The sequence below is a fragment of the Lissotriton helveticus genome, chromosome 9 (genome assembly GCF_964261635.1).
Source record: "Lissotriton helveticus chromosome 9, aLisHel1.1, whole genome shotgun sequence".
Lineage (NCBI taxonomy): Eukaryota > Metazoa > Chordata > Amphibia > Caudata > Salamandridae > Lissotriton > Lissotriton helveticus.
The window spans coordinates 1,140,144,256-1,140,164,531 of record NC_136070.1 but is presented as its reverse complement, the minus strand read 5'-3'; the positions used below and the strand labels follow the sequence as shown (position 1 = coordinate 1,140,164,531).

General features: G+C 46.8%; 1 protein-coding gene across 1 annotated transcript in view; it reads right to left on the bottom strand.

Moving 5' to 3' along the window:
- The window catches only part of IL17RD (interleukin 17 receptor D), a 219,434-nt gene extending 204,487 nt beyond the window's left edge, over positions 1-14,947 (bottom strand). Inside the window, exon 1 of the mRNA XM_078661574.1 lies at positions 14,781-14,947. Within this exon, the coding sequence (XP_078517700.1) occupies positions 14,781-14,903 (123 nt within the window). The 5' untranslated portion in view covers positions 14,904-14,947. The remainder of the gene's footprint in view (positions 1-14,780) is intronic.
- Positions 14,948-20,276: the final 5,329 nt, after the last annotated feature.

The following is a 20,276-nucleotide window of genomic DNA, read 5'->3' as shown; positions in this document are numbered from 1 at the left end:
CATGATCAGGTTCCATGCGGCCTACATAGACTGTCCTACCTATGCTGGAGGGAAGAGAGTAGTCGGTACCCACTCGAAACATAATCCTAAACACCGACCTGGATTCTTGCGGCTTTGTGACACCTTTTCAATATTTTATGCTTTGCAAAATATTTACATTCAGCTGCACGGCACACAAGCATTTGTAGAATGCAATTTTCACATTAAAGTTGGCCATAGTTAGTGTAGGCCTCGATTTAAAATGGTTCTGGGCAAGTGAAATGTTTCTCTGACTGCTGTACGTTCTTCCTTTCTCTTATTTCGGGAGCCAAATTGCAGCAGTAAGTGTTAATTAAATTCTACTATTGTGTTTATATTTATCTCTATGTGTTCCATGGAGAGCTGAATAATCAACCTCTACACAAGCTCGAAGAACACGCTAACCAAACTTATCATCCCACTACCAAATATCAGTTGGAAGTCATACAGCAGAGACTTCCATTGTGTGATGGCGGAGAAGGAAGCTGAAAATAATTTATATCAGAAAGTGTGAACTCCTGATTGGTTCTCTTAATGGGAACCATAAGTAGTTGCTCCTCATTGTAAAGAATTCTATGGATTTAACTGTGCATTGCTGAGTTAGCTAAATTTAGATGCCCTTTACCACCCTCCTCAGGCGGGATGCTTTCTTTGCTCCTGCCCAAAGAGTTAGAATACTGGGCAAATACATTCCCCACTAATCTCACCGAATCTTCATTTGATCAGTGACATAGCTAGGACTTAGCGTTTGCTGCCTGCAGATCCAAATGCATGGGGGGATTGCTGGCGATTCCGGACGCCACCCACCCGCAACAGCCACAGGTAAGAGTGGGAGGCTACAAGCCACCGCCCCCAAAACTCATGCCACCTGGGGTGGACTGCCCCCCCCCCTTGCTACGCCACTGCATTTGATTCTGCCTTTTAGAGGCTTTACTTGCAGACACCTTCTGCTTGACTTCTCCCCAACTTAGACTTGTTAGCCTGCCCTATTAGGGAACTTCTCGTTGGAAGCAGAGTTTGCTCGATTTGATTTATGACAACTGTAAGCAGTTTGCCTTTGTATTTGCTATTTTGAATTGATTTGAATTGTGTTAACTGATATATTTATGCATGGACTACTGACTTTCGAAAACAAATGATTTGAGTTTTTAACCTTGCTAATCTGCTAATAAACACTTATGATTTGCACATATATATTACTCTCAGTCAGCACTGGGAGGCCCAATGTGCTTCACTGTACTTTGTGGGTGTGATTTATTAAGTTGCACCTCAATACGGGACTAAAGGTCCATTCGCTTTAGTGCAGCTCATATTTCAGTTTTCACCGAAGATCTGCTCAGTGCAAATCCTGCTGCATCGCTGCCTGTGCTGTGGAAGTGACAGCTGATACTGACTCCAAACGCATCCCTCAGGACTGGACCAAACCCCAAGTGGTCTACATCCCTTCTTACCTAGCCTGAATGGAAGACAGCAGCTGGTAGAACCCTGGGTCGACCCGTAAAGTAGTTTTGTACTCCTGACAAGTATTGCAAAGCTGGAAATGCAACAATGTGGAGTAAAACATATGGAAGCAAGCATGCACATTTTCAGAAAGCTGCACATTTTCAAAAATGTTTTCAAATTGCTATGTGACTACAAATTTGCAGGGGGAGCGAAGTAATCTTCTAAAACAACCGAAAGTGTATATTGTTTATCAATGTAATGCCAAAACCAAACAAACAAACAAACAAACAATCTGCATGTGCTGCATATAGGCACAAATCATGTTATTGAGCTTCTTGGCATGCAAGCTATGACACACATTTTCCACTTTGGAGGAAACACAAAAGATTCCCCATTAGTCATAACTCTTAGCTCCACAATACAGAGCCTATATCTCCATAATAGTGCACATCTGATACAAGCAGGACCATTAAGAAGGAAGGGGCTGAGCAGTGGAGCATAAAAGTTGAAATGTCACCAGAACACATGTTCCCTACTAAACTCATCCACCACCCTCACGACAAGGGAGGATCCCAGGTCCACGAACAGCGCCCCATTATCAAAACCCCCAAACAGCCTCAGAAAAAGCATCTAACCATCACAATACAAAACCACACACTAATGCGAAGGATAAGCTGACAAGAGAGGTGCTGGCAGAATCCAACTGGGTAAATACATATTTTTTCCTCTTTAAAGTTTACTCTTAATATTTTCCAGGAATCTAACAGAGGCTACAATGCCTCTCCATCACTCCACTCCCAATGGCCTTCTTCTTTGATAATGTCTCAGCGCACCAATCGCAAAATAGACCGAATCGGTCCTCTCAGAATAGCAGTCTCTTTTTCACTGACGTCTTCAGCACATCCTTCCTTCACTTCGAAGTCATCGTGGTCACCATCACCATACTGCTAGTCTCCACATTGCCCCCCATACTCCCTATGGCAACCGAAGTGCGCCACACAAACCTTGGCAACCTTCCTCAGCATTCAGAGACAGCAAGTCACCCAGCACTGCTCATTTCCTTTAGGATGGATTCATCCAGTATGTGTGTTGCACGTTCTCAAGGTGTTCAAGCTTAGTCTCCACCAGTATAAATCCTTTTACCATATTGGACTTGAAAGATATCAAGTCCTGTACCTCCGTACAACTTGCTCTTGATCCTCGATTGCCCCCTGCCCATCAGCAGGGCTCATTCCCCTAACGCCAACTTCTTCCCATTAGCAGGTTCTGTGACCATCTCTCCCCTGCTCCTTCCCTATGCCATTTGCACCCGGAAAAAAAAAATTCTCCATGCGTCATGTCCTGCCCGCCATGGAGGCATGAGATTACAGTATCAGAAGTACCACTTGCAGGCATGAGGCCACAAAGGATTGTCCTCATACTAATGGTGCCTTGGTCCAGGTGTTCGTGTATCACGTATTCATAATCTACATTGGGATCCAGCATTGACTGGAGAACAGTGCCCTTCAGGGCACTTACCCTCTCAGCCGACGGTTGGCATGGGGAAACAAAAAGCCAGTGTCTTCTACTCCCTCCAGCCACCACCAACACCGTGAGTATCCATGCACTGGGAGTAACTCTGGGCTCTCTTAATGGGCCACTAGCCGCTTCAGGGTTGTCACTGCTGCGCCTGTTCCTTGCCACTTAATGCACATGTTGTGCTCCTCTCTGTTAGGCCAGAAGGCACCACGAGATACCTCTGCTGTTGACACCAGCAGCGATGTACCAACAATCACGACTTCCACTGGAGGTCCTATGCCCCCAAACCTCACAGCCCAATTTCAAAACCCTCTATCAAATCAGGATCAAATCGTAGTAGGAGAGCAATTGTGGCCTCATTGTAGAGCTTCAAGAAACCCCACCATCTTGGTTGGGCTCTGCCTGCCCGTCCCCACCTGATGAAGCGCATTGAATTCAACATTCCTGAATGTTTAGAAAACAAGTTAAAGGAAATATGCAGGTCTCTCCAGCGCCTCGCATATCTTTCATCGAAAGCCCCCATTCGTGCAGCCAGATGGCAAGATTTTAGCCCAGTCTCACGCATCTCTCACACTCTCCTGTATCCCAGTGTCAGGGTCCCTGCTTCAAGTTTAAACATGTGCTGAAGGGGCACAAATACAAGCCAACCTGAGTTATAGGGGGTTGGGCAGCTTCCAGTGGTGACCCTTGCTAGGCAGCTACCCAACAATACATGCCTGCAAAGGACTACTGCTCCATTAATCTAGCTACTCCTCTCAGCTCCTGTTACACTGATTTAGTAATCGGAGACTGCCACTAACATTGTCTTTGCTGAAAGTTGCCATTCCAATCCCACCTCCTTGGGCCTAGTCATTCCTCCTCCTTTCTGAAGCTTCAACACACACTCTGTGTGGAAATTCAGGCTGGGCTAGAAAATCAAAGGGGAATTAACAAAAATAGGTGGACAAATGAGAAGTTTGCATTTCTTCCTGAACGATCTACCACAGATTTGCACAGTCCATTCTCACAAATCTTAAAAACACAAGAAAGCAGTTGTGCACTCTTGCAGGGGTATGTGAGGCCCAGTGCATTCATGAGTGTGTTATCCAAGTGAAGATAACCCAGAAAGGGATGAGAAGAAAGCAATGTTCAGCCTGGAAAAAGGAGTAGGGAGGTTGACTTCAGCTTCCAACCATGAGGCATAAAGTAGAAATACAGCCCCTCTTTCTGGAAGAGTATGGGGGTCCTTAACCCCTCGCAGCTCTTGTACCAGAAGCAAACAATTCAAAACCCTCCACTCGTCCAGGAGGTGAAGCCGCGCCTGGAAGTGGCTGGGTAAGTAACTCAGGAACGAACACAGAAGGACAAGGTTAAATTAAGTATAGTCTAGATGTCATTGGAAGCGGAGGTACAACTGACGGGACTAATGATTTGTGGTCATCGAAAGTGAACCTGGTGTGTATGTTTATAGATTTCCAGATGTGAATAACCACTCAAAGTTAAAGATTGGCTGAAGGCTACAGTTAGTGAACAGCTACCCAGCGGTAGACATGGTGTCTTCCAGGAGTGTATAGCCACCCAGTATGCTTGAGCGCTGAAAAGGGTGACTGGAGGTGTAAAATAGCCAATTTTTAGGTTTGATGTGTAATGGGGCATGCGCCATTCGCGGCGACCATACTGTACAGTACTCTACACATGCTCTAATGGGATTTGGTTCAGCTTTCTTTCAAACATTTGTTTCTTTGGCTCAAGTATCTTCAGCTACGAACTTGAGATACTGTCAATTACTTCTTAAATAAGGCCCCGGGAGCATTTTAGCCTCCTCCTTTTCATTGACTGGGTTGGGTGGATCATTCGGCCTCTTTTGAAATGCGTGAGGAACTACGTTCATTCTGGAAAGTACACTCTGTCACCACACATTTCATTATTTATTTCACTAATGCATTGTATGCACAATAAAGTCATTCTTAAGTACTGTGCACAGCAGTAAAGATTTTTTTTTGCAGCACCCAAGTGCAATTGTAAAACTTATTGGAAGTTTTCCAGTAACGAATGGAAAGATGAGTGTCACAGTAGGGCTTGCTGAGCTGAACTAAAGATGCCAGGTAACAGAAGTAAACAGATATTTTCCTCCCACTGCAGAGAAAAAGAAATGACTGATCTACCCAGACCTCATTAAATCACTGCTTTTACTCATCCTATTCTTCTTCCGAAATATCTGCTACCTCCCCTCTCTGACTCATCGCAAACCTTTTTTACTACTATAAACACCAAATAACTCTTTCTGAATACTTACCTCCTCTATCCGGCCTTTATCCTATTCATCCAACTAACAGGCCCCCTCTGACTCATCCTAAACCTCTTTGGCAAATAATAATTCCTAAACTATTCCTCCTCTATCCTATTCATCCAACTAACAGGCTCACCTGTCCACCACCCCCAATCACTTAAATTTCCCCTCTATTAATCCACCACTATTCCACCTTTGGGTTCCGGAGTAGCGTGCTACTCGCCGGAAAGCACTTCAATGCCTCGTCAGGGGTAGAAATTGCTACATAAATACAATAGCATCAAATATAAGACAATAAAGGGCAGATGAAATGTTGTAAGAGATACATGGTCATCCCATAAAGACAGAAGCAGAAGTAGGCAACCAGAAGAGGCATTTGACGGGTAGGAAAGATCAATGTTCACCTGGTTGAGTCAGTAGCATTAGTGAAGACTTTTTTTTAGGTGGAACCACCGACAACAAACCTGCTCCGTTTGTTGTTCCAAAGTAACCACATGCAGTGTTGATTACTGCTATCTGGAAGGATGGGCACCTCAAGGGGTTATCACTGAAGGAATCAGAGGGGAGAGAGGCGAAATAGAGAGACTTGTGTATCCTGTCCCTAAAAAGACTGCAGGGGCCTGCCTGTACACGGGTCGAAAATGTGGGGAGTTGAAAAAAGAAGGGACTCTTGGAGAGATGTGCCAAATACAACTTCAACAGCAGCAATTCAACGAGCTGGAAGATTCTATCTAGTCCATTTCATGTGTTGCACTGTGGAAGCAATTTCATGAGCCTAAGTAGCTCAAGGGCAACCCATGGGCAATCGAGGGATGCAAATGTACAGGTTGACCTCAAAAGTGATTTAACAATGCAAGGGCAGGGAACTTCTGTGGATGTGAAATTGGATTGTCCACGGTTACTTTGTTAAACAGCATGCTTTATTTTTAAAGCACTCTTGGTTTAAGTTAGATTAACGTTTTGCCTCGAATCTTTCTGAAGTCTCCTTTTGGTTTAGGCTCACTAACCACCCCATGAAGCATGTGTACATTTTAACAGTGTTTATCTGAGCACATCTTCGAAGCAATGCGGTCATACTTCTAATTGCAATTTTTTGGAGAAGTTCTATTCAACACTTTTTTGCCCTGAATCGCCTGCAATTCAAAATGTTAGAATTTCATTCTTTTTTTGTTTTAAGCACATAACTTGGGTCACTTCTTTCCAACTTTTACAGCTGAAAGTGGGCAGTGGGCATCTTTCTCCCTCTCTACAATTCTCTGACACATTCTAAGTGGAAGAGAGTGTGTGTGTGTGTGTGTGTTTATTCTGGCATGAGTGTTTTAAACGTAAAAAGTTGGACAAGAGGGAGATTGTAATAAACATATGGAAAACCTTGACTAGAGAAATGGGCTCGCAACATCGTCCGATTCCCAAACACCATTATAGGAGGTCTCCAGACTTCGGTCAGTAACGACACTGCAGAGATTTCGGTGCTGGGACGCATTTGGCCTGTCTGCCTTGGTGGATGTCTGGAAAGACACCTTTGTTCACACCCAAGGGAAGACTACGACATGTCCGATAATCAGTGGCTAAACTATGCTGGAATAAGACATGCACCTAAGGAATCAGTGTCCTTAGATGAGGAAACACAAGAAGACTCCCCTCTGGAGTACAGACTCCTGGATGAGCAGCTGGAGAAGAAATTGATATCATTAACTTATGGCACAATAATGAGAAATACCCAACCCGCATTAAAGACACTTCACAGTAAATGCGAAAAGGGCCTATGGATTTTAGAGGAAGATGACTGGCAGGAGTTGTTGAGTTCCCTGCACAGGTGGCGATAAAGGCCAGTTTTAGACTGATTCAGATTAAGATCTTACACAGAGTGTATTACAGGTGCGCCCTGCTGCAAAAAATAGGAAGGGTGGATACGACGGATTGCCTTCGAGGTTGTGGTCAAGTGGTCACTTTCATTCACACACTCTGGAGCTGCCACCGCATTCAAACATACTGGGAGGAGATAATCTCACTGGAGACTACAACAGCGTTAACGTTGCAATGCCCACCAAAATAGGTACACCTGGGGGTGTGGGACCCAACCGATTGCTCCAGATACCAGAGGCAACTGATAGATATTTTTTGGTCAAGAAAAGGGACACTGCACAGAGATGGGGAGCCGGTGCCCTCCAAACGCACCAGACCTGGGTAAGCGGAATGGAATTTTGTAAAGTGATGGAAAAGGATATCTATAAAGCACGTGGGTGCATGAAAATATTTGAGAAAATCTGGGGAGGATGGGAAGGGAATGAGGGACACGCATTAGGGGAATAACTGTAGAACAGGGAGAAAGTAGCTCAGGTCCCCTCATCATAAGGGACAGACTATGGTGGGAAATTTTGATAGACACTTGTGATCTGTATAATGGCCCCAGAGGGTGGCCAGTCGGATCATGTTTTTACCACTGTACAACCAATATTTAAAGTGGTCATAACACAGTATGTTTATTATTATACTAGATAGAACGAATACAAATATTTAAAAAATTGACACGAGGAGAGACGGTACACTGGAATAAATCAAATAAATTGATTGCCTTATTCTGGGCTTTTGTATTGTAGGACGGTCACTGCCCAATAAAGTGTTAAGTGAATTTCCCCGTTAAGGTTAGGCTTTCAGATTTTTTAAGGAAAGCAATTTTTCCTACAAAGGACTTGGGTGGCAGTACTCCGGAAGAAAACGAGACATGTGTGGAAAGAAAGTAATAATGGCGGTGATACCTCTATAAATGACAATAAGAGAAGAAACTGGTGCAGTCTGGTCTGAAAACATGAGCAGGTGGGGAAATAGGAAGTCAAAGGCTAGTATTTTTGTGTTCCATTAATTACAAAATGAATTGCATTTAAAGCTTCCCTTTTCCTTTTATAGATATAGTTCCTATTTAAGGACGATTTGTTAGGTTGAAAGCTAAAGTATGTCAGTTCGCGCCAATTCTAAACTGCTGCGCTAAGGTTATGTGTGGTATAAAGTGAAAAAACAGAAACGTTTCCAAGAAAACGTTTGGCTTGTATACTCTAGCTGCAAAGTCCAAATATTAAATAAAGGATTGCTCGCTTCAACAAAAAAAAACAGCTAAACGTAATATATCACTTGTGATTTGTTTACAGCGCGTCTGTTGCAGGTAAAGAAAGGGGATTTATATGTAATCGGTGCAATCAGGAAACTCTGTGCGCTAATTGCCAACAGATCATCAATTAAAGCGTATTTACGTCATGCCATCAAAAATCACGGCATGCTTAAAAATCAAAGCAGATCCCATGTGCAGGCCATTACATTACTCCTGCGCTAGAATGAACAATTCCTAAACTCCTTTAGCTGCACAGACCTCTTGCCAGCGCTCCAAATGTGTTTTTTTTTGTTTAATTGTTGTTTTCAAGTTATGAAACGGTAAGCTCTGGTAACAAAAGCCATTTGAGCGGGTTGCCCGGCAAGCATAGCCCCAGGGCCGGTGTCTGTTTAATCAGCCAGTGTCCTGCGGTGTTTAGGGAAGTGGCCTGTGGTTAAACAGAGGAAATGCCAAAGAATTTTAATAGCCCAAATAGGCCCCGTGCTTCCTACAGGGGCTGACATCAAAGGCTGGCCTGCCCCCGAGCAGACAGTGTGTCACAGAGGTCAGCAGTCACCTCGCAGCGCGGCAGCCGTGTGACAGCCGACACAAAGCTCTACAAACGCCACACAATGGGCGCCCTCTGGAACTGGCCAGGCAGGTCCATTCGCGGGTATCTGGGACGGCTTTGGAGGTAAAAGGATGCGCCACAGATCGGTAACTCGGCACCTGGAGAATGCGGCCGAGACCCAAACAAAAGGTTTGCCCGGCTATTGTGCCAACCCCGAGACGGGTAGAGTTTCAGCAGGCACCGAGGTCTCCGCTTTCAAAGGGCTCTCTGTGTGCTGCGGAGGCACAATAGGGCCAGGCCCTTTGAAAACAGGGCCCTGGGGGCAGAGATATTCGCTGTACACAGCAACTGTACTTTGCGCAAAATGCGAAGGCAGCTCTGTCCCTCTGACTGCTCCAGGTCAGGGAGAATAGAAGGGTGGTGAACACTGTGAGAGAGGATTGGCCCTATAATTGGTACTGCACACTGTGTAAACCCACCCCTCCCCCGACAGGCCGTCTTAAACTTCAAGCAATGATAGGGCTACATGAAAAACGCCCTGTGAGGGGCAGCTAACAGGTTACTTTGGTGAACCACCTCATACTTTCTTCAGTCAAGTGGGGTCTCCGCAAGGCGGCCTCGCACATCTCCAGACCTACGGGGCTCCCCCGAATGTAAATCAGCGTTTGGTACATCCATCTGCTGGGGGGTGAACAGTCTTTACTACTCGACTTGGAGCGGAGAAGTGAGAGTTTAAGAGGGATGCTCAGGAGAAGTGATCATATCTGGTCGATAATAGCTGGAGGTCTGCCTTCTACCGAGGGTTGGCAAGTGAAATCGTTATATGAGACGGAGACTCTGAACAAGGGCTCCACAAATTAAGGGGGGGGCAAGATTATGCCTGGGATGTCGTGGCCTATCTGGGTGACGCAGCTGCCAATTAGCACAGGATTTATTCCTAGAGTAAAGGGGCCATGGGTGCGAGGTGCTGTGTACTGGTGGGGACACAGGCAGGGCTCGAGTCGGGGTACCACACGGGTGGACGGCGTCCCCCCACTAATTTTACTGGGAGCTCAATAACTGGAGCAAATGGAGCCACACATTCACTCTTTGGCCCCTATGGGGCGAGATCGGAGCTCATTTAGAACGCTGCTCACGCGCTGGCTTCTCTAATGCAAGCGCACCTAAGGGTTGAGCGAGGGGAGGCAATAAGTCTGATGGTTCAAGCCACCTTTCGTGACGTCACGTCCTGTCGTGACGTCAGCGTCCCCCTACTTATTTTTTTAGGACTTGTGCCCTGGACACAGGGCTTTCTGGCCCTGCCCTCACTACTGGGCTGACCGTCCCAATCTGGCGGTAGTTGGGGGATGGAAGGGGGCTTGCAATCCGAGACAGGGGCCAGTTTGGGTGATGTCCTTGGATAGCCTTCCATGGGTGTGGATGGTTTCGTCCACGTTAAAGACTGATGGAATGGAAATGAGTAGGTTGGCTCTGATACTGTAAAGTCTCCTGCTCTTCAATGTGTAAATCCTGTAATGTGATTTGAGTGGTGTTAGAATATATTTTTATATTGAATTTGTGGGAATACGGATTACAATGCATTTTATACTTGCATATGAGGAATTTGAATGAACCTGGTCGTGATGAAGTTCGATATTGGGTGTACTAAGGTGTTGCATAAAAATAAATATGACCGGTGGCAAACAGCCCAAGACAAATGGCTCATTGGTAGACAAAGGCAAGGAGCACTGGCACAGAGCAGCACAGGGCCACAATACCCAGAATCCAGCCAAGTGTGGAGCGCACACAGAACCTGAAAATTAACGCTGGCATGGCTTCTTTCTGCCAGGCTACCTGCGGAATTGTCAAAGCCACACAAAAAGGTTATGGACGAAATGCTGAACATTGTCAAACATTCAACCCAGTCACAGTTCTGGGTTAAATCCATAGTTCTTTTGCTCACCATGCCACCACCCCAGTTTAGATCCAGCCATATACGAATCAGTCTTGACCCTGCTCCCCATGAGAACAGTGCAGCCCAAACTGCTAGGCCAGGTCATCCCTGTAACCAGAAACAATCATCCTGGACGGGTTTCAGAGCATCACCCCTCATCAGCCAGGCTAGCTTGAATACAGTGGCATATGTTTCAGCACTCCGTCCATCATCTTGTTGTGTTTGCTATGTTCGCCCTAAGTGGCCATGGGTATGCCTAGATGTGGGACCCTTGCTCGCTATGCCACTGGATTCAAGCTAGACTGGCTGATGAGGGGTGTTACCCCGACACCGGTCCGAGGATGCTTGCTTCCGGTCCAGGGAGGGCCTAGCAGTTTAGGCTGAACTGTTCCCATGGGATGCAGTGTCAATACTGATTTGCATATGCAGATGGCTGCGTCCTAATTGGGGAGGCCTGGTTAGCAGAAGAACAATGGATTTAACCCCTTGTGTGCTGGTGACGGAACTACTCCGTCACCAGCCACGGATGCGCTGTGCTGGTGATGGAGTGGTTCCATCACAGCGCGCCGCCCCGCCCACGCTGCCGCGATTCCGCGCCTGCGCGGTGCGTTCTATTGAGCGGGCGTGGCCATGACAAAACCACTCCGGCACAAGCACAGCCGCCTGTGGCTCGTGATGGAGTTGTTCCGTCACGAGCATGGGAGCGCCGCACGGCCCCCCTACCCACCAGCACGCAGCGGCCAAGGGGTTAACCAAGATCTCTGGACGAGGAGGGGATGAAAAGTTTCAGCACTCCGTCCTTCATCTGGTTGTGTTTGCGAATGGTCCAATTCCTCAATTCTCAACTGCACCTCCTCTCATCACTAATGAGAACATAATGAGACCATGCTGAGGAGGACAAGTGCCACTGAACCACTCATCAATTCACCCATGAATCGAATGGGACAGACAATGTATTCCACAACATGGGTTGCTTAACAATCACAAGAATTGAGTTCCTAAGGAGATATTTGTGAAGAGGGCTCTCAACCTGCAGATAACAGTCAGTGGCACAGAGAACACATTGAGATCAGAGGGTGTCCTGAAGAAGACAGAAGAGTAGTGAAGAAAAAAGCTGGTGCTCACTGACAGCCAGGTGATCATGGGAGAGATGTATGGCAATTAGACATCAGCACAATTTCAACATTTACACAAATTTGGAGATATGAAAGAATCCTGCACATGACACAGTAACTTTACTAACACTCCACAGCCTTGAGCAAAACATCCTTTAAATACAGTTACCACGTTATGCCCCATTAATTTGTGTGAAGTGAAAATCTGGAAAAACTAATAAGCTACAGCAGAATTACTAGTACAGGATGTTGTACCACATTTTGCACGGGATTCTAACCATGCCTGTTGCAGGACTATCTGGGACAGAGTGTGTCCATGATCAGATCGCACAATGACACTTGGGCCTCAATTAAAAGTGCTGGGTTATATAGCGACACCTGTGTAAACTGTTTGCACTGTGTCGTAATTATGAATGGGTTGGAGTTTTGCACCCCTCGAAATAGTCTGGAGACAAATATTGGCAGGTCAAACTAGACAATATTTCCTATGGGGAAAAGCCCAGAAAATACAAGGATATATGCTGATTTGGTGTGGTAAGCACTAAAACCCACATGCTAGTCCCCATTTTCGCAGCAAAGCTTTCAATCAGCATGATTTATGGCATCCGATAAATAAGGATCTCCAATGCATCATTATCAGGCATGATCAATAACCCATCACCAGAACCAGGTCACTTGTAATCTAGTTCTAATGGTAAAACCAGTGACAGTGGTTGGGTTTGGTGGTCATGAAACAGACCGCCCACTCCTTGGTATGCGGAGCTACTAATGGGACAGGCTATCCCCAGACCCTGGGATCACAAGATGCAAAGACTGAGCAAGGGCACTTTAATACCACCCACAACAATGATAGTTTTCCTTGTTTCTTATCATCAGAAGAGGTTTCTTGAATTATAAAGTTTTGTGAATAAATCTCATACGTATAGTCATGTACATTAATAGTTAAGTACTTGAGCCTGCGTGCTTGAAGAAATTTAAGAAGGAATAGTCCCATTGTTTGTTAGGAAAAATATAAGACATACAAACACATTGCCTACTCTAATGCAAATACATATTTTGATTTTTAAAATCACAGCGTTTCAAGGAAAAATGGTTGAGGTTCCACCCCCACAAACTGTTTCTACAGAATTCAATTACAGCGTGGAATTTTGGCCACTTCATTGTGTATGTCCAATCAAATAAATATGGGAAACCCTACTAAGTTAAGTAAAAATACTAATAGGATCATTACATACTATTAAACACAAATACGTTCCAAAAGGCCTGCGGAATCAAGCGCGATTCCCCACCTAAATTCATGAAATGTCCAAAACTAATGCGGCTGAAACCATTTGGAAAATTTCAACTGGAATTTCAACTAAAAAACCGCACATGTTCAAAAACATGAAGTTAAAAAGCTGCCTTTCAAATATGTCGACAATACGAAGTGAACCTTCTGTCTTCAAACAAGCTGATGTCATGAAATGTTATACGGATGATGCAGCCGCGGAAACCTTTCAAGTGAGACTTAGAATCCCCCATATGCACCTTTTAAAGTTCAGACCACAGACTGCGGGGCCCTTTTTTAGTGGAAAAGACAAGGACTGCTCCTCCCCCCTTCCCGAATCAACAAACAAACTGGAGTCTGGTTTCCTGAAAACAACAATCTAGGAAGCAGCCTTCCTGAGGGATGAAAGCGCTTCAGGAGTCTCGCCCTCCCCCCGCCCACCTCCCTTAACTTGCTGTAAAACCAGGGGACTTTAAAACAGCATTCCCTACACAGTGTTTTGCTACAACCCTTCCCGGGGTTGGGGTGCTGGCCCCCCGTATTTCAACCCGTAAGGTCTCTGCTTGGATGTCCCCCAGGATTAGGGTCGTGTCCACCAGCTTTAGGGTCGTGGCTACAATAAGCGTAGAGACATCAATGCCCCTCCCATCCCAATTAGTGACTTTATTTTAGTACTAAACAGAGAATTATTATATTTATTTTTTAATGGGGGTTAGTATATTTCCATGCATTTGGCCAAAAGGCACTCTTTCCAGGACACAGGCCAGTATGAAACGTTACCATTAAGTGAAAAAGATGTTTTAGGGTCTGCTCTGCGACACTGTATCTAAATTACATTTATAGCGCGCTTACTGATTCTAACGGGGCGTTATGAAGAGGGTAACGCCGGTGTGGTGATTTGGAAGGAATTCATTTTGGCTAAATGGACTTAGTACAAAACAATACAAATAAAAAAAGTAAATGCAGGCAGTAAACAAGTCCAAAAGTCACACAAGCTACAGTTCTCAAAAGGATGGGGGGTCTCAAAAGGATGGGGGGTCTGTTAAGACAGATTTCATAGCTCCAGGTGGCCAAGTTTTGTATCCCCCACAGTGAACTCCTGAGGATACTGGAAAGCGCCGGGGTAACTGGATGCGCAACTGGCAGGTGGGCGCTGTTCCAGGAGAGGTCGGTTTTTTTCCTTTTTTTAACAAAAACTACAGTACTACGTTCTCCAAACACCCTCATGTTACCAGTAAGCGCTCAGAGGCTGCAATACAGGGCATTTTACGAAGATGCAGAGCGCAGGCAGTGGATCACTGTGCGTAAGGGGCTTCCTAGACCAGTACAGTGAGTTGACAGGACGGGTCCCCCCTGCTGCAGTCTGAACAGGCTACAGTCCGGGTGTTCTCTGCACAGCTGGGGTACATAGCTCCCCAAACCCCCCTTCTAACAAAGCGCTACACACAGCCGCGACCTGTGGACTTCCCCAGGTGATCCAAGGAAGGCATGCCCGGGCCAGCGGACTTCCCCAGCTGGTGCAGGACAGACATGCCATCAGGTGCCAGCGCGCTCGGCTTACCTTGGGCCCGCACTGCTCCGCTGCGCCCTTGCGGGGGCTCGCCGCTGCCGCCTGGGACACCCTGCTGCGCAAACAACATAAACAGAGGAGGACAAGGGAGCCGAGCTTCAGCAAAGGTGCCATGGTGCGCAGCCTTCCAGCAACCGCTGCGATCTGAGCACCTCGAGGCGCATGCGCGCCGACTGCATGCAACACTTCCAAACTACTCCTGCTTCTTTGCGGTCCGACACGCCCCCAACTTTCGGACACGCCTTCTTTTCTTTATGCTGCGCCTCCCAAACTTTTCGACACGAACCCTGTGCACGGCTTCATTGTCCCCCCACCTTCTCAAAGTGCCATTAAAGCTCGACTCAAGCCATCTTCGTACATCAGGTGCCCCGCCTCACCTTTCTTTTTTGTTGCATATTTTATATAGCGCGATCTCGACCCGAAGGTATTGGAGCGCTTTACATGAGCACCGTATTATTTACATTACACATTCAGGCACGGGGAGATTAAAATCACAGGATTCTGGGCATCTGCTGCGGCTCTCTGCCTCGACCCCTCCTCGCTAGTCGCCAGTCCTGTAAACTTCATCACCAATACCTTATGTAACTTGCTTCGTTCTATTGTAAAGCGCTCTGACACCTTTGTGTAATGTTCGCGCTATATAAAATATAAATAAGCCCTGTACCGCCGCAATACAAACAATCAATCAATCAATCAAAGACATTTATAGAGCGCACTACCTACCCGTAGGGTCTCAAGGCGCTGGGGGGAGGGGGGTGCCGTTACTGCTCGAACAGCCAGGTCTTCAGCTTCTTCCTGAAGGAGAGGTGGTCTTGGGTCAGGCGCAGGTCGGTCGGGAGGGAGTTCCAGGTCTTGGCGGCCAGGTAGGAGAAGGACCTTCCTCCTGTTGTCGCTCTTCGGATGCGGGGGACGGCGGCGAGGGCGTGGTTGGCTGAACGGAGGTGGCGTTTGGGAGCGTAGAAGTTGATTCGGTTGTTGAGGTAGCTCGGGCCTTGGTTGTGTAGGGCTTTGTGTGCGTGGGTGAGGAGGCGGAAGGTGATTCTTTTGTTGACGGGGAGCCAATGCAGGTCTCTGAGATGTCCGGAGATGTGGCTAGTTCGTGGGATGTCGAGGATGAGTCTGGCTGAGGCGTTCTGGATCCGCTGGAGTCTCTTCTGGAGCTTGGCGGTGGTACCGGCGTAGAGGGCGTTGCCGTAGTCCAGTCGACTGGTGACGAGGGCCTGGGTGACGGTCTTCCTGGTCTCGGTGGGGAACCACCAGAAGATCTTACGTAGCATGCGCAGGATGTTGAAGCACGACGAGGAGACGGCGTTGACTTGACTGGTCATGGAGAGGGAGGAGTCCAGGATGAAGCCCAGGTTGCGTGCGTGGTCTGTCGGTTTGGGTGCGGTGCCCAGGGCGGGAGGCCACCAGGAGTCGTCCCATGCGGAGGGCGAGGAGCCTAGGATGAGGACCTCTGTCTTGTCTGAGTTCAGTTTCAGGCGGCTGGTCGTCATCCACTCGGCTACCTCTTTCATCCCTTCGTGCAGGTTGGTTCTGGCGGCGGCGGGGTCGTTGGTCAGGGAGAGGATCAGCTGGGTGTCGTCGGCGTAGGAGATTATGTTGAGGTTGTGTTGGCGTGCGATGGCCGCGAGGGGGCTCATGTAGACGTTGAAGAGGGTGGGGCTCAGCGAGGATCCTTGAGGGACGCCGCAGATGACTTCGGTGGCCTCTGACTTGTACGGTGGTAGGCGGACCCTCTGTGTTCTTCCGTCGAGGAAGGAGATGATCCATTCCAGAGCCTTCTCCTGGATTCCGACGTTGCTGAGGCGCTGTACTAGGGTGCGGTGGCAGACAGTGTCGAATGCCGCGGAGAGGTCTAGGAGGATGAGGGCCGCTGTTTCTCCGTTGTCCATCAGGGCTCGGATGTCATCGGTGGCGGCGATGAGGGCGGTCTCGGTGCTGTGGTTGGCTCGGAAGCCAGACTGTGAGGGGTCGAGGGATCCATTCGTCTCAAGGAAGGCGGCCAGCTGCTTGTTGACGGTCTTCTCAATGACTTTGGCTGGAAACGGGAGGAGCGAGATGGGGCGGTAATTCTTGAGTTCGGTGGGGTCCGCTGTGGGTTTCTTGAGTAGAGCGCTGAGTTCGGCGTGCTTCCAGCTCTCAGGGAAGGTGGCGGTGTCGAAGGATGTGTTGATGATGTCTCGCAGGTGGGGTGCGATGACAGCGTCGGCCTTGTTGAAGACGTGGTGGGGGCAGGGGTCGGTTGGAGATCCTGAGTGGATGGAGTTCATCGTGCGGACGGTGTCTTCGGTGCTGATCGGAGTCCAGGCGCGGAGGGTGGTGGTGGGGAGTGGTGGGTCGGTCGTGGTGTGCGTTGGTTGGTTGTTGAAGCTGTTGTGTATGTCCGCGATCTTGTTGTGGAAGTATGAGGCGAGGGAGTTGCAGAGGTCTTGCGACGGGGTGATGTCGTTGTTTCCTGCGCTGGGGTTGGAAAGCTCTTTCACGATGTTGAAACATACTATACTTGGTCCATTGCTTTGTTCTGCACCACTCTTCTTTCAATTTGTCTCCACACTTGTGTTTTTCTTTTGCTCCTTGTTTTTTTTCCGGGGCATTTAAATGAATATATTATAGTTTTTCTTTGGCTAACTTATACTTTTACTTTTTCTCCCATGTGCTTTCAGCAGCACACTGTGCTTTTGTCCCCATGCGTTTTCTAGAATTTGCTTTGTCTAGGTGCTACTTCGACTTCCCCTTCTACAGTCCTATCCCTTTGCATTGTGCATCTTAAGTGACCCTCTCTTGGGTGGGGAGGAGGGGTGTGTTGGCTGATCTCCATTTGATAAAGTATAACAACACTGCGCTTACAAACCCTACTGATGTAGGCAGAGGGCTGGTGTGTTTTTGCGGCACACTACCACTTACAGATTGACCCGAATCTGTCATGGAGCCTAAAGTTTGAACCTGTCAGGTGGCCTGAGCTACCTTCCTCAGCAGGAAGGGAATTACTAAATGCACTTAGGAACATTGCTCGTCACACCTGTAATGTCCTGCTGGGCACGTTCTAGTGTTCTGCCTGTGTTTGCACCTCACATCATACACACACCCTTCGTAGGCGTCACCGGTCAGGTGTCCCTGCAAATAAAAGGGTCCGGGCGCACGTACGCGGGGCCAGTTCCAGTACCCTACAACTGTGTCAGTGTAGTCATTCATGCAGCATGTGGGCCTAGGGCCCCAACACCACAATGATGACTAGCGGGTCGATCCCTGCGTGTGTGCTGTCAGTTGTTTTGTGGTTCATCGTGGGGGTGTAATGACCTGAGTCTGCGGCACCCCGCACCTACTGCCGGCCTGAAGCAACTGGCGCCGACAGCAGTTCCCTGCAGTTCCCTGCAGTTCATGCCCTTCAGCCCTGCTGTAGTAACCAGCCGGGGGGCTGTGATTCAGAGAAGGGGATGGAACAGCGGGGTCTACACTGTGTTTGTGGCTCATCTACCAAAAGCACGAGAGTGACCCCTCAAAGCCAAGAGCCAGGGTAATGTAATCAGTATTCAAAACAATTGCTCTTTCACCAAACTATAGATATACTTTTATACAAAAATCATACCATACCACTTCTTCAATCTAAGGTAAAAGAAACAAAAGGATGTGTACGTATCACAAATTTTAATTAAAATTACATAAAAAACATAATCAATTTAATTGATAATAAAGGTTAAAAAAAATCCCAATATAAAAAGATATCGTATTAAAAACCTTAAAGAGAGATAACAAACAACAGACATACATTTTTGACATTTAATGTGGTTATTTCGAGAGAATCCGGAATAGTGCTGACAATACTTGGTACTTTTTTTTGACAATACTATGTTCCTCGAATGTAACCCCACACAGGTAAGCGTCAACACGTTTCGGTGGTATAGAGGATGAATAAAACCACCTTCTTCAGGACAATGCATAAACGACCCCTCTTTTTTATGTACAACCTATTCAGTTTATAATGACTCTCACTAAAGCAGGTGGAGTAAAGTGTTGTAGAGTGGAGTTAAATCAAAAGAGAGGTTACCCCACTAGTTCCAGGGAACAGGGTAAGCTAGACAAAAAAAGCCTTGAAGGAATCCCTGGAAACAACTTTAAGTCACTTAAATCCACCTCTTACAACATGCATACCACACCCAAATCGGGCCTGACTAATTCCACAATATATTCACGCAGTAGAATGAAATGCTGGCAATGTTTTATTCAAATATAAAATTTCATTTCTTAAAACCATTCCTGTATATTTAAAATTCGGGAATAAATTCCGAAACAATGAAAACAATACATATATTACACAATATTTTTCCACAGTCTATAGATTCCACTATACATGGCTACCCTAGAAACTGTGCACTCATATTTATAAAAAAGGGACACAAAATGCATAAAAGATAAAAATAAACAAAACAATATCACCCAACTTAGAGAACACCGTTATTCGTTCAATTTAAGCTTTTAAAACTGATCCAATGGCCAAAAACATAATATAGAAGGACCTATTGTACAGAATTTCTCTTGTCTCTCATATGTTCCCTTGTCTTTTTTGGATTCCTTTTGAAAAACAGGCGTCGACATGTTTCGGTGGTTGGGACCAATGGATATGGGGACACCTTCTTCAGGACAATTTGTATATGGGGGTCACATCTTTCACTTGACTATTGTTATATCTTGGAAAGTTCCATTATCATTCCAAGGTTACTTCGCTGTAAACTTGATATAGTCTATGCATTGAGACTTCAAAATAGGATACCTTATATTGTACCCGGCTTGATAGTATGTCACTTCCTCATTTGGGTGTGGTATGCATGTTGTAAGAGGTGGATTTAAGTGACTTAAAGTTGTTTCCAGGGATTCCTTCAAGGCTTTTTTGTAGAGTGGAGTGGCATAGCGTAGAGTGGAGTGTCATAGAGCGGGGTTGATTGTCGTACGGTGGAGTAGAGTTTCATAAAGTGGAGGGGCATTGAGAGGTATAAAGTGTTGTAGTGTGGATTAGAGTGGAAGGGCGCAGAGTGGTGTAGAGTGGGGTGGCGTAGAGTAGAGTGGCATAAAATGGGGTAAAGTGGCATGGAGTGTTGTAGAGAGGTGTAGCATGGAGTGCCATAGAGTAGGTTGTCGCGAGTGGGCTAGAGTGAAGTGGCGTAGAGTGGAGTGGAGTATTTTAGAGTAGAGTAGAGTAGAGTGGAGTGGCTTAGAGTAGAGGGGCATAGAGTGAAGTAGAGTGTTGTAGAGTGGAGTGCAGTGTCATAGAGTGGAGTGGCAATCAATCAATCAATCAGAGTACTTGTAAAGCGCGCTACTCACCCATGAGGGTCTCAAGGCGCTGAGGGGAGGGGGGTGCTGCTACTGCTCGAAGAGCCAGGTCTTGAGGAGTCTTCTGAAGGCGAGTAGGTCTTGGGTCTGCCGTAGGTGGGCAGCGAGAGTGTTCTAGGTCTTGGCGGCGAGGTAGGAGAAGGATCTGCCGCCGGA